Genomic DNA, 12,585 nt, shown 5'->3' with positions numbered 1-12,585 from the left:
GTGCAAAACCCTTATTTAATCCAAGAAAAGTAATGCCAAAAACGTACTGTATAAGTCAACCACCACACACTAATTAAACCTCTGCACCACTGGAATACTACTTCTATATTTCAGCTACAAAAAATAAGTGAAAAGCTTTGAAATAAAGCCTTAATGCACATATTTCAGATAAGTCACATTGGGTTATTAAAAAAGAGAAGCATATGGCCTAAGAGAATGTAGGGCCTGTGTCCACTAACTGCTTTTGCAGTGCCAAGACCCTAATTTCAGTGCGTTTGGTTATGAAAGTTGTGTCATGGCCTTTCCACTTTCCTTGGTAATGATCGTTAAGAGTGGTTTAAATTTCTCTGTTTACTGAATTTTTGCTTGAAATAGAAAAAAACAATGTAAAGGAACCACGCCCTGCCATCAGCAGCTACAGTGCTTAACAAATTTATTAGACCACCTGTCATATTTGTCTCAGAGACCATCCAGCATCATGAAGCGCTTTAATGCAGACTCTTTCACTTTCACTGAGCCCTCCACGTTTTACCATTTTGAACAGGAATGAGGAATTTTAAACTGAATTCACACAAATTTGAGCCGGCTCACTGGGCTTCTCTGAGAAGTCAGAAATTAATCAAGCATAACATTCAACCACTAAAACTAACTTTTCTGTTCAGGAATGCAAGTAAATAACTATAATTTGGCAAATTAATCAAGAAATATTAATGTGCTTTACTATTTTTTCAGGGTTTTTTTGCGAATCAGTCAATTTGAAAATTCATGGATAACAATAATAATTATATTTTAGCATTAAAAATATCATTTGGGTTAAAGAGCTTCTACATATTAGTGTATTAACCATTGCAAAAACATAAAAAAATGATTTTGGTTTTACCAATTTTTACCAATGCTGTTAATTAAGGGCAGCTGTGGCATAAAACTTACTTTGGGTGGTGGTCTAATAAATTTGTTAAGCACAGTACATATCTGCTAAAATGAGGTAAATATGGCTGTCTATTTATAATTTTTCTGTCTATTTTGGCAGAGAGATGCACCAGGCTAGTGGTAAATATAGGTAAGCACTCTATTGTCCAGATTCTAACCATATGAGATGCTGTGCTCATGCAGGCCGTCTGAAAGCCCTGACTTGCCAACATATACGGCAAATGAAATCAAGCTGTGATGCAGCTGTTATGCAAGTCTGGGACGGCTGTAGGTGCACTTTAACAAATGTGCACTTTGAGGAAGACCTCAGGGAAGTACAGATGTTGGGACAAGGCTGCAGCTGTCAGTGAAGTTGGTGTGAGAAATCTAAATTTTGATTGGTTGGTGACGTGGGCCAGTGTTGCAGTAGTTGTACAACTTTCAAGCAACACTTCTGTGAGTGCAACAACAAAAACAACTGAAATGCATTGATTTTCTCTAGAAAATACATGCTAGTTGTGCAAAAAGTGTTTAGTGGACACAGGCCCTAAAAGCTTTGTGACTTTGATTGCTGATAAAGTAGAGAAAAGATTAATAAATTCAGTACCAATGACCTCTACATCCTTAAATACCTGGTCTCAGTGTTCAACTTAGACTTTTCCTGAGGGAGCCACCATGAGAACCACAAGGGAGCTGACCAAAACACACAATCATTAAGAAATTCATGAAAACCATCCTGGTCATACAATCCTTTTTCTTCCCGTTGATGAGTCAGATGAACTTCTCCTAAGGCGTGATACACCTGAATTAAATTTAAACCATTAGTTAACAGACTTGTCTAATAAAGCTTTCACAGACATGAATTCACTTTTCTTACATACAGTCTGAGGCAAGAGGATCAAAATGCCACAGGTGACATCAGATGTCACCTGGCAAACAGTAGGCACTCGTATAAATACAGCTGTAGCCGGCAGTGCTGGAACACCGGGGCACAAATCGTCCTCTTTCAGACCAAACCTGCGTGAAAGCAACCAGAGCCCCTCTGAAAGCAGAGAGGTGATTATGAAGGAGTGTACCAGAGAAGGTCAGGACGGTATCAGAGCTGAGTGTCCTCCCTGGTGTCTATGCTGGACTCGTGTCTTTCTTTCAGGCTGCTGTGGTGGACCGGGGGCACCTCTGGGACGTGAGCCAGAGGGTCTGAACGGATCAGGTATCTGAGGAGACACAGAAGGAGCATGAGGGCAGAAAAAGATTAGAATATTTTGGCTCACTTCAGGCACTCTGAGATCAGACTGACTGCTAGTAAAGAATTCATTATTTCTGTCTTATAAAGTGTCTCCTGTTATGTTTCAGTGGAGGGCATTTTTGTAGTTTCCTTTTTTTGTCCATTATTGTTATGACAATTTTATTGATTCTGTTGCTTTTCTATCTTTTGCAAAGCTACATCGATAAACCATGCTCTCAAATTTTAATTAGGTTGATCTATCCTGTCACTGCAAATGGCAAAAATATCTATTTATATCAATTCTACTCTCTTTTATTTAAGCAGAGGCGACGACCTTTGGGAGGGATATCAGCAGGGGCATCACTTGCCTCGCTGTCATGTTAAAATTCATGTTGCTAAATGGGCCTGTTCCCTTTTATAAAGAAGTATTGAGTGGGGGTTTTGTTGTTGTTGTCCAAGTTATATTTGCTGATTTAACATCCAGTAGACATGGAGTCCAATATTCACTCTCATTTAAAGTTCTGTTTCATTTTAATCATCTCCAAAATAATGTTGTATACAGTGCCTTTAGAATGCAGGTTCCTCCCATTTCTCTGGATCTTTGCTGAGATGTTTCTCCACCTTGATTGGAGTCCACCTGTGTTGAATTAAACTGATTGGACCTGATTTGGAAAGGTGCACACCTCTCTATAGAAGGCCTCACAGCTGACAGTGCATATCAGAGCAAAATCCAAGCCATGAGGTCAAAGAAACTGCCTGCAGAGCTCAGAGACAGGATTGCTGACAGGCTCAGCTCTGGAGAAGGCTACAAAAAAACATTCTGCTGGTTCCTAAGAACACAGCTGCCTCCATAATTCTCAAATGGAAGAAGTTTGGCACAAACAGGACTCGTCCAAGTGCGGGTTACCTGGCTAAACTGAGGGGGAAGGGTCTTAGTAACCTGATGGTCAATCTGTTATCCTGTGAGGAGATGGAACAAAGTTCCAGAAGGACAACCATTACTGCAGCCCTTGCTGGGTTTTAAGGCAGAGTGAATAGAGCAGGGGTCATCAAGTACATTTGCATAGGGGCCAGATTTGGCCTTGACAGAGGCTCTCAGGGCCGGGCTTAGTATTTGTATTTTCTTTCAAAACGCAGAACATTTTTAGGCCCTTACAGTGAGATCTATCCATATTATCTATAACGCAGCAGACCACAAGGACACAGGCCTCTCCACAAAATTGGCTGGGTCGTGAAAAACACAGAAAACGGGCCCTCCCTAATTGTGATTTAGCACCAACATTAACTCATTTTTGACACTTTTTAACCCCTTTTCACTATTTCATTCGACCATTTCTGCAACATTTTTTGCCACTCCAAACTCATACTTGCTCATTTTGCCACTCTTTAGCCACTTTTCCCCACTTTCCTGCCAATTATTGCCACTGTGAGTCACTCTTTAACCCCTTTCCACTGATTTGGCAGACTATTTTTGCTTCATTTTTGCATCTTTTAACCAATTTTGATACTTTTTGCCTCTAGCCAATCTTTAACCCCTTTTAACCACTTTTCTTACATGTTTTATCCCCCTTGTGCCACTCTTTGATCCATTTTTGTCACTTTTCAATCCCTTTTCCTCACTTTATCTAGCCTTTTTTTGCAACATTTCTACCAGTCTTAACCAATTTTTTAAAATATTTATTTAAAATATTTACTAATAATGGCTGAAAAGTGAATTTCTGCAAAAACAGTCATTCTAAAACTATGAAAATATTCATCATTGTTGAGGCTGCACACATTTAAAGCCAAAATATACCTTCAAAACCATCTTTTTTTCCTTTTTTTCTGAATTTAATGATCTTCTGAGGTCCGGATAGGAAGCTTTGGGGGGCCTGATATGGCCCTCAGGCCGCCAGTTGATGATCAGTGGAATAGAGGGAAGTCTCACCTCAGTGCCAAACACATGACAGCCTACTTGGATTTCATTTGGAGTATTTGCAAACTCCAAGCGGGCTTTCATTCCTGCTTGGAAGGATATTTCAATTCATCAGAGCAAAACTAAACAATGCACATAGCTACTACCTCGTCTTCTTCAAATCTGTCCTTCTCTGACTGGGAACAGATTGAAGGTGAATCCGTCTGATGACAAAGCTGAAATCTGGCCAATCCTTTGCCTTTGCAATGTCAGAGCAGCAGACAAGTATTGATGATGATTTGAAAACAAGATTCTGTGATTAATTTCATGTTATAATGTGCATTCCAAAGTTGCAGTGGGCGGGGCCATTGCATTCCCCCTACAACGCTGATCATCAACTGGCGGTCCGGGGGCCACATCAGGCCCCCCAAAGCTTCCTATCCGGCCCCTGAAAGATCATTAAATCCAGAACAGGAGGAAAAGAAGATTTTAAGAGTATCCTTTGGCTTTAAATGTCTGCAGCTGTTCAGTCCATCCCACAACAATTAATATTGAAATAGTTTTAGAATGACTGACCATTTGATCTGTTTCTACAGAAAATTACTGTCATAATTAGTAGATATTTAAAAAATGGTTAAGGTTGGTAGAGGTGCTGCAAAAATTGGCAGAAAAAAAGTTGTAAAAAGAGATTAAAATGTGGCAAAAATTGGTAAAGGAGGAAAAAAGGGGCAAAAGGTATCAAAAATTGGTTACAAAAAAGTGCAAAAAGGGAATGAAACAAGGTTACAAAGTGGCAAAAATAGAAGAAAAATGGAAAAATTGATAATAGGGTGGCACAAAGGGATAAAACATGCAGGAAAAGTGGTTTAGAGGGGGTTAAAATCTTTCAAACATTGGGTTAAAGCAGAAAAAAGTATCAACAATGGGTTAAAAGTGGGAAAAATTGGTTTTAAAGTTGCAAAAACTGTTGAAAAAATGTAATGAAAAGGGGTTATAAAGTAACAAAAAATAGAAGAAAAGTGGCAAAGATGGATAAAAGAGTGGCACAAAGGGGATAAAACATGCAGGAAAAGTGGTTTAGAGGGGATAAAGTCTTTCAAACATTGGGATAAAGGGGCATTAATTATCAAAAATTTGTTAAAAGTGGGAAAAATCGGTTTTAAAGTTACAAAAAATGTTGAAAAATGTAATGTTAAGAGGTTAAAAAGTAACAAAAATAGAAGAAAAGTGGCAAAGATGGATAAAAGAGTGGCACAAAGGTGATAAAAAATGCAGGAAAAGTGGTTCAAAAGGGGTTAAAATCATGCAAAAAGGGGTTAAAAATGTAAAAAATTGGTTAATATTGGTGCTAAATGACAGTCAGAGAGGGCCATTCTCTTTGATTTTCATGGGTCCTGTTGACAGGTCTGTCTCCTTGTGTCCGGCTGCATTATAGATAATAGGGATAGATCTCACTGGTACTGACTAAAGATGTTCTGTAGTTTAAAGGAAAATATAAATACTATTACAATAATGTTTCAATCAGACCAAACTGTTCATTTAATTTTTGTGTATTTGAAAGTCTGGCCCCCAGAGTTTCTGTTGAGACTAGCCCTTGTGCAGATATACTTGATGAGCCCTGCCCTACAAGGTCGCAGGGCCAACAGTTGGAGAGGGAGGGGTTTATATGGAAAAAGACACATATGAAACATGTATGAGACACTGAGCAAAACATAAACAAGCTGAAGGAAGCACCGTCCCATAAGTGTAATCAAAAAGCTGAGCTCAACAAACCCAGAGAGGGTTTAATGTTCACACTTCTCCATAATGAATTTATATAGAGTATATTTGATTCTAGTGGATTTTTTTTTTTTTAATGTTGCATAATAAGCCTTTAAATAACAAAAACAAGACCATAATAAAGTAGCACTTCTTACACAATGTCATTGAGCTCCAGTCTGGTGTCAGGAGAAGGGTTAATCAGAACGTAGGACAGTGTGTTCTGGTGGTCGTTCTGCTCATCTGGAACAGAAATGTCGCCACAATCAGCAGCTTAAAAAACTAATTCTACCTGCCACAGATCAGTTAGTTTAACACTCACCTTGTAGGTATCCCAGGTTGACTCTGTTCATGACATCACAGGCCGTCAGATTGGTTAGGTCTTCTATTTAGAAAAAAACAATTTTATAGCAGTAAAAGACACAAGGTATAAAAATCAGAGCTCTAAATGGTTGGCTTCTACATTCAGGAAGTGTCCATCCTCACCATATCCAGAGGTTGGGAGGCCCAGGTGTCTCATTCGGTTGCGTACAAGTTCAGACAGCTCCTCCCTCTCAGAGCGTCGGTACAGGTTGAGGCGCTGCTGAGCGATTCTCTGGGCGTGGTCCCGGCTCGAGTCCCGGCTCGATCCCTGCCACCTCACGCTTTTCTTACTCAGACGTCGTGCCCACTGCATGCTCTTTTTCCTCAGCAGGGGGTGATCTGATTGGTCATTGCTGCGAGACTCCTCCCCCCTCTCCTTGGTGTCCTCGCAGTCGTCTACGCTCATCGAAACCTGCGACTAGGGATGAGGACAGATGGTTGCCTCTATGGCTTACAAAGTTCTGAAGCAAAAAGTTTGAGGTGAGTTAATGGGCTTTTTAGCTGGTAATTAATGCACCTTCATGGTCTAGACAAGGGGTGTCCAAACTATGGCCCAGGGGCCAAATACACCTGCGGACCACTTTTGATAGGCCCACAGCAAATTCTACAGATTAAAACATGAAGCTTGTGTATGACTCTGTTGTACTTCTTGTTTTCAGCACAAGGCAGTGCTATCATGTTAAATCTGTAAACAAACATTTTGACAAGGAGACATCTTGATTTATAACATCCTGATGGATTATCACAGCAAATAAAAGCACCAAGAATCACATTTTTGCTCTTATTGTAACTGTACTGGAAGTTCCACCCACATTTGTAGCAACAGTAGACCCCCCAGGAATAAGATGGATAAATCAATAATGGTCAGTTTAATCTGCCTTTTTTTTTCACAAAAACCTCCCTAATGTCAAAGTGAAAACAGACTCCTATAATCTAATGTCAAATAAAAATATGTTGTGTAAAATAAATCACTGCATAAATATTTACCCCTTTAAAGTGGCTGACCTAATTCAACCGAAGTCAAGCAAAGTGGTGCTAGTCGTGTCACTATTAGCTAAATGAGGATCACCTGAGTGCAGTCAATGTGTCTCAAGTGATAGTAATATAAAAATATAAATATAAATAGACACATGGGTCTGGAAGGTCCAGTCCCTGGTTAATCAGTATTCCTGGCTACCATTACACCATGAAGACAAAAGAACACTCCAAGCAACCTAGAGAAAATGTTATTGAAAAGTATAAGTCAGGGGGTGGATACAAAAAGACTGTAGAGGTAGAGAGTGAAATGAATGCAGCAAAATAAAGGAAAATCCTGAGGACAATCTTATTCAGTGTGTAAGAGAACTACAACTTAGGAGAATATTTATTTTCCAGCATACAGCACAAGCTACACAGAAGTGATTTAAAGATGGCAAGGGGGACATTTTGGGGCAGCTGAGTTACAGTGTAGACCTAAATCCAATAGAGTATTTGTGGCTGGACTTGAAAAGGGCTGTTTACACCCGATATCTGTGCAACCTGACAGAGCTTGAGCAGTTTAGCAAAGAAGAATGAGGTAAAATTGTCTAGGTGTGCAATTCTAACCAAGACCTATCTACACAGACTCAGTGCTGTGATTGTTTTTACTTTGACATTGAAGAGTTATTTTTTTGTAATTTTGTTTTGTCCAAAAAGCCAAATTATATTGACCATGACTGATTCATAAAATCAATAAAATGGGAAAATATCCAGGGGGGGGAATTCCTTTTATAAGCACTGTAGCTGTCCTACTGGGCTACTATAAAATGTCCCAACTGTTTTTGATTCCACAAATCATAGCTGCAGTTTTATAACGTCTTTACATTTTAAGGGGAAACTGTATATCAGGAATTGAACAGCTTTAAAATAACAAATATTATAATGCTGCATATGGCCTAAAGCAGCGATACTCTACCTGTGGCTTTTGAGCCACATGTGGCACTTTTCTCCTGATTTGTGGCTCTTTTATGCCTTAAATTTAAATTATTCCCCCAGAAAACCATAAAAAAGGGAAACTGACCACAGAAATGATCCATTGCAAGTCACTTTAATCGGTTTGTTTCCCACACTTACACAGTTGCTGTTATTTGAAACTTTTTGCTCCTTTTTTTCCTTTTTTTGCCACTTTCAATCAATTTTTACAACTTCGAGCCAGCTTTTGCCATTTCTTTTTCCATTTTTATCCTGTTTTTGCTTTTTCACCTGTTTTTGCCACTTTTATCCTGCGTTTTGCATTTTTTCCCTCATATTTGCCATTGTTTTGCTACTTTTCATCCATTTAAGCTGTCTTTTGCCATTAAATGCCCTCCATTTTTGCCACTCTGCTGCATTCTGCCCATTTTCCTCACCTTTGATGCTGCTTTTTGCCTGTTTCAGTAACTTTTTACTTGTTTTTTTGCCTTTTTTTAGCTGCTTTTTGACCATTTTTGCCACCTGTTACTTATTTTTTTTGTCACTTCTCACAAATTTTTGCCACTTGCTTACATCTTTTGCCTCTTTATGCCTACTTTGCCCCATTTCACATATTTTTGTCATTCTTGATGATTTTTGACCATTTTTTGCCACCTTAATTTTTTTGTTTTCCATTTTACCGCTTTTCATCACTTAGATTGTGGCTCTTGCAAATGTATTTTTCAACAGTTTGGCTCTTTGGTTGAGAAACACTGGCCCAAAGACTCATCTTGTTATGGCTATTAAAAAAAAAAAAAGGTTATCTATTTGTATGTTCTCACCTCAGAAGTTGAGAAAATGTGTGATTCTGTGCGATAGATCCCGATTGGAATTTCAGCACTAGTGGAGCAGAGTTTCTGGAAAAGTCTGCCATAAGTGCTGATCCACAGATCCTCCTCGGTTACTTTCATCTGCAACAACACAAAAGAATTCAAGCCTTTAATATCATTAACTGGAGAGATTAATTCTTATAGAGAACTGATTTCATCTTTGACTCACTACACAGAGATATCCTGATCCTGGAGTGGTGTCCAGCCCCAGCAGAAGCCGTGCAATAAGGATCATGTAGTCCTTCACAAAAGACTGACAAGGAATCAGAGGAACACTGTTATAAGTTTGGTAAGTACTGCATTAAACTGTGGACAAAAGTTGTCACGATACCAGAATTTAAAACTTTGGAATTACTGGTAGAAATCAAACTGTGTAAATACCTGCTCCAGTAACAAAAATAGAAGTCCTAGATACCTGTAATTTTTGGTAATTTCTATTTTCGACTGTCAAAACTGGCATACAACTCCTACACTCTGTCTAAAATGTACAAAATTGTGTAGGAGGTTTCTTGCCATTTTTGATGGATTCATTCCTCTCCTACGCACCCTTATGAAAGATAGTTTTTAAAATCGTCTGTACTGTTTGATACTATCAGTCATTAAAAACTCTTTCATACACAAATTATGGGGATTTTAACGCATGGTATCAAAAAAGTATCTACCATTCTGACACTCTGAGTGTCTTTCCTGTAAATGAACACAAGAGGGCACTTTAGCGTTGTGGCTGTGCTGCTCTATGACACATTCATTTCCTTTACCTGGTATTTAAAAAGAGTCATCTCAGGATTTCAGCTGTAGGTGTGTACCTACCTGATACAGCAGGGTGTCTAACATGCTAATGCTGAACACTCTGCCTGCTGCGAAGGGTAGGCGAAACATGAAAGCCAAGTTGGAGCCTTTATCACGCTCTTTCTGTGGGGGAGAAACAGGTGAAGAGCTTTGTCACTTTTTTACTGACGAGGTAGAAAACAGATTGAAACAGCAAACAGTGTGACTCGACTTAAAACTACAGGAAAAAATCTCTTGCACGGTTCCCATCCATGATTCACTTGACTGTGAGCCCTCTCGTTCTGTCTTACCTTCTCCAGCTTGGAGAGGGCCAGTGAATAGCAGTCCTTTGCTCTGAACTGCATGAACCTCATGTTGGATGGATGAGTAAGCTCAGTGATGATACTGAGGCTGGGAAACAACCTGGCACAAGAAAATGTGTTAAATTAAAAAGGAGAAAATAAATGTAGCGGTGCTGGAGAAGGAGATTAAATATGACGGTATTTGAGTCAAACTTTCACAAACTGCGGTTCTAAAGTGGCTCTCAGTACAGCCACTAATACAATACAATACAATACAATAACTTTATTTATCCCCGCAGGGAAATTCACTACTTATATATATATATATACTTATTCAATTGTACATACTGATTATAAAAGAAAGATGTAAAAAATGTAAAAACGTTATTAAAAATTCATGCTTATGATGATTAGCTACCTGAACATCGTCTGTACATTCACAATAGTTTTGGCATCTGCCATGTAGTCCTCCTCAGCACTCATTGTACTCTCTTTATCCACAACAACTAAATTATCAGCGTAGATAATGCCACACTGCAGCAGGCTGTCCAGACTGAAACACACAAGCACAAAATATGAGTTTAAAACAAAGAACGGAACATGCTGAACTTCCACTTTAATCTGGAAAGATGAACAAAATCTTCTTTAGCATATTTAATGTGGGAATAAATACCACATATTATGAAAGCAGAATAAAAAAGCAGGCTTGTCTTACTTGTCTATGGCACCAGCCATGTAGTAGACCATTGGAAAACAGCAGATGGCCTCTAAAAAGTGATTATCTGGCCTACAGCAGACATGGAGAAGAAAAATAGAGGATCATCAACACACATTATATAGTGGGCTGTAAATGAGGCCAAATAGTTGAATATTTGACAATTCCTACATGCTTTTAAAATCTAATTCCAGACTTTGAAAGACCTTTTTTAGACCTGAACTGAGAAAGATTAAAACCACATTTTGCAAAGTAAATAATCAAAATAAATGGCACATAAACTTTCCAGGCCAGAGCTGAATTTTCTGATTTAGGGAAATTGTTTATGAACTGTAAAATGGTTTAAAGGGAAATACATTTTTTGGGTATAAATGTACAAATATATCAATATGTCGTAAACTGATATTTTAGATATCACATTTAAGCAGGTGTACTAAGCTGATTCTAGATAATATAATTATTAGAAAGCAGAATAATGAACTGGATGAAGACACTGTGCCCAGTGGACTCAGAGACTTAAACAAATCATCATTATGGATCATACTAAAGCAGTATTGCAATTGAAGACAGATGTTTTTCTGCAGAGATGGACTCCAGTGATTTCATAATTGAATGCCTGAATGCTTGGATGTATGAGCCGTTTGTCAGCAGTGTTCTAGTATTGCCCTTCTTGAAGTTTGAATAAAGTTCTAAAAAAGGCACAAGAATGCTTTTGACAAGGAAGACTTTTTGAAATAAAGGTGAGCTTTAAGAATTTTTAAGTAGGCAACCTGGTAGCCCAGATGTTTTATTTATTTATTTATTAAGTTTATTTGATAGGGACGATGCAAATTACATAGTGCAACTTCAGCCTGTTACAAACAAGCTAAAAGTAACTGATGTTTCACATAAAGAGATTATAGCTTTTGCTAGTTTCCATCTCCTGTCCCTAGTTAGGCTTTTAGAAAATTAAAGAAGGTAAAAGTAGAGATATCAAGTTTGTATAGAAATTGCATACAAACAGTTACAATTCATTAAGAAAGAAAAATTAAGAGACAAAATAGTAAAATCTTAGCGCGCTGGACTGGTGTTTCACAACAGTACTGAGTTTATTTGTCACATTGGCTGTGTCCAAAATCACTCCCTGATCACTCTATAGTGCACTATATAGTGAATGCGCCATTTTGTAGTGGTGTCTGAATTCTGCGTGAGCATTGTTATTCACTATATAGTGCACTCACTCTATCCCAAAATGCATTGTGAAAAGTAGTGAACAACCGATGGTAACTAGCCCAACATATGCATCGCGGTTGCTGCTCTCAAACATGACAAATGAGAAGAGCACAGGGACACATTTAGGCTTTTTTGTTTGTTTGGTGTTAACCAAAGTATTTCATCTGTAAGAAAATGTTAAGGATGCAAAACAAAGTATTTTATGATGATGATTACAAGACATATGACCATCATCTATATGCAAAAATAAGTGATAGACACACAAAAATGTATACGATTTTGCCAGTAAAGTCAAAAAACTTTTTTATCTGGTAGTATTCAAATTTTTTGTGAAAATATGTCACGTTTACTATCAGTTCTTAGTGAAACTCTACTGTTAGTTTTGATTAGAGCTGAACGATTTGCAAAAATAATCTAATTGCAATTTTTTTCCCCAAATATTGCAATTTAAAATGCGATTATTCTTAGGTTAGTCTCATGTATTTTTTAACAAATTCAAGCAATAAATAATTCCATAAATTAGACTATGGGTATTGAAAACAATGAAATTATTCCCGAAGCAATTAATCCATAGTTGCATGAATCTGAATATGAGGGTGCAACAAGCTTTAAAGGGATACTTTAAGATTTTGGCGAATTCG

General features: G+C 38.0%; 1 protein-coding gene across 4 annotated transcripts in view; it reads right to left on the bottom strand.

Annotated features, from left to right (window-relative positions):
• Positions 1-940: 940 nt before the first annotated feature.
• kcnt1a (potassium sodium-activated channel subfamily T member 1a) overlaps positions 941-12,585 on the bottom strand; it is a 62,900-nt gene continuing 51,255 nt past the window's right edge. Inside the window, exons 22-32 of one of the 4 annotated variants that reach the window (XM_041811354.1) lie at positions 10,733-10,804; positions 10,436-10,570; positions 10,027-10,138; positions 9,758-9,859; positions 9,117-9,200; positions 8,900-9,028; positions 6,273-6,567; positions 6,109-6,171; positions 5,945-6,029; positions 1,986-2,123; positions 1,693-1,711 (exon numbers count right to left, since the gene is read on the bottom strand). In XM_041811354.1, the coding sequence (XP_041667288.1) occupies positions 2,006-2,123; positions 5,945-6,029; positions 6,109-6,171; positions 6,273-6,567; positions 8,900-9,028; positions 9,117-9,200; positions 9,758-9,859; positions 10,027-10,138; positions 10,436-10,570; positions 10,733-10,804 (1,195 nt within the window). In that variant the 3' untranslated portion in view covers positions 1,693-1,711; positions 1,986-2,005. Of the gene's footprint in view, positions 2,124-5,944; positions 6,030-6,108; positions 6,172-6,272; positions 6,568-8,899; positions 9,029-9,116; positions 9,201-9,757; positions 9,860-10,026; positions 10,139-10,435; positions 10,571-10,732; positions 10,805-12,585 lie in introns of all 4 variants that reach the window. The other 3 variants (XM_041811355.1, XM_041811356.1, XM_041811358.1) reach the window with 3 other exon arrangements.

The sequence above is a fragment of the Cheilinus undulatus genome, linkage group 17, assembly GCF_018320785.1.
Source record: "Cheilinus undulatus linkage group 17, ASM1832078v1, whole genome shotgun sequence".
In the NCBI taxonomy this organism is placed as follows: Eukaryota; Metazoa; Chordata; class Actinopteri; order Labriformes; family Labridae; genus Cheilinus; species Cheilinus undulatus.
This window is presented reverse-complemented; position numbering and strand designations above follow the sequence as displayed.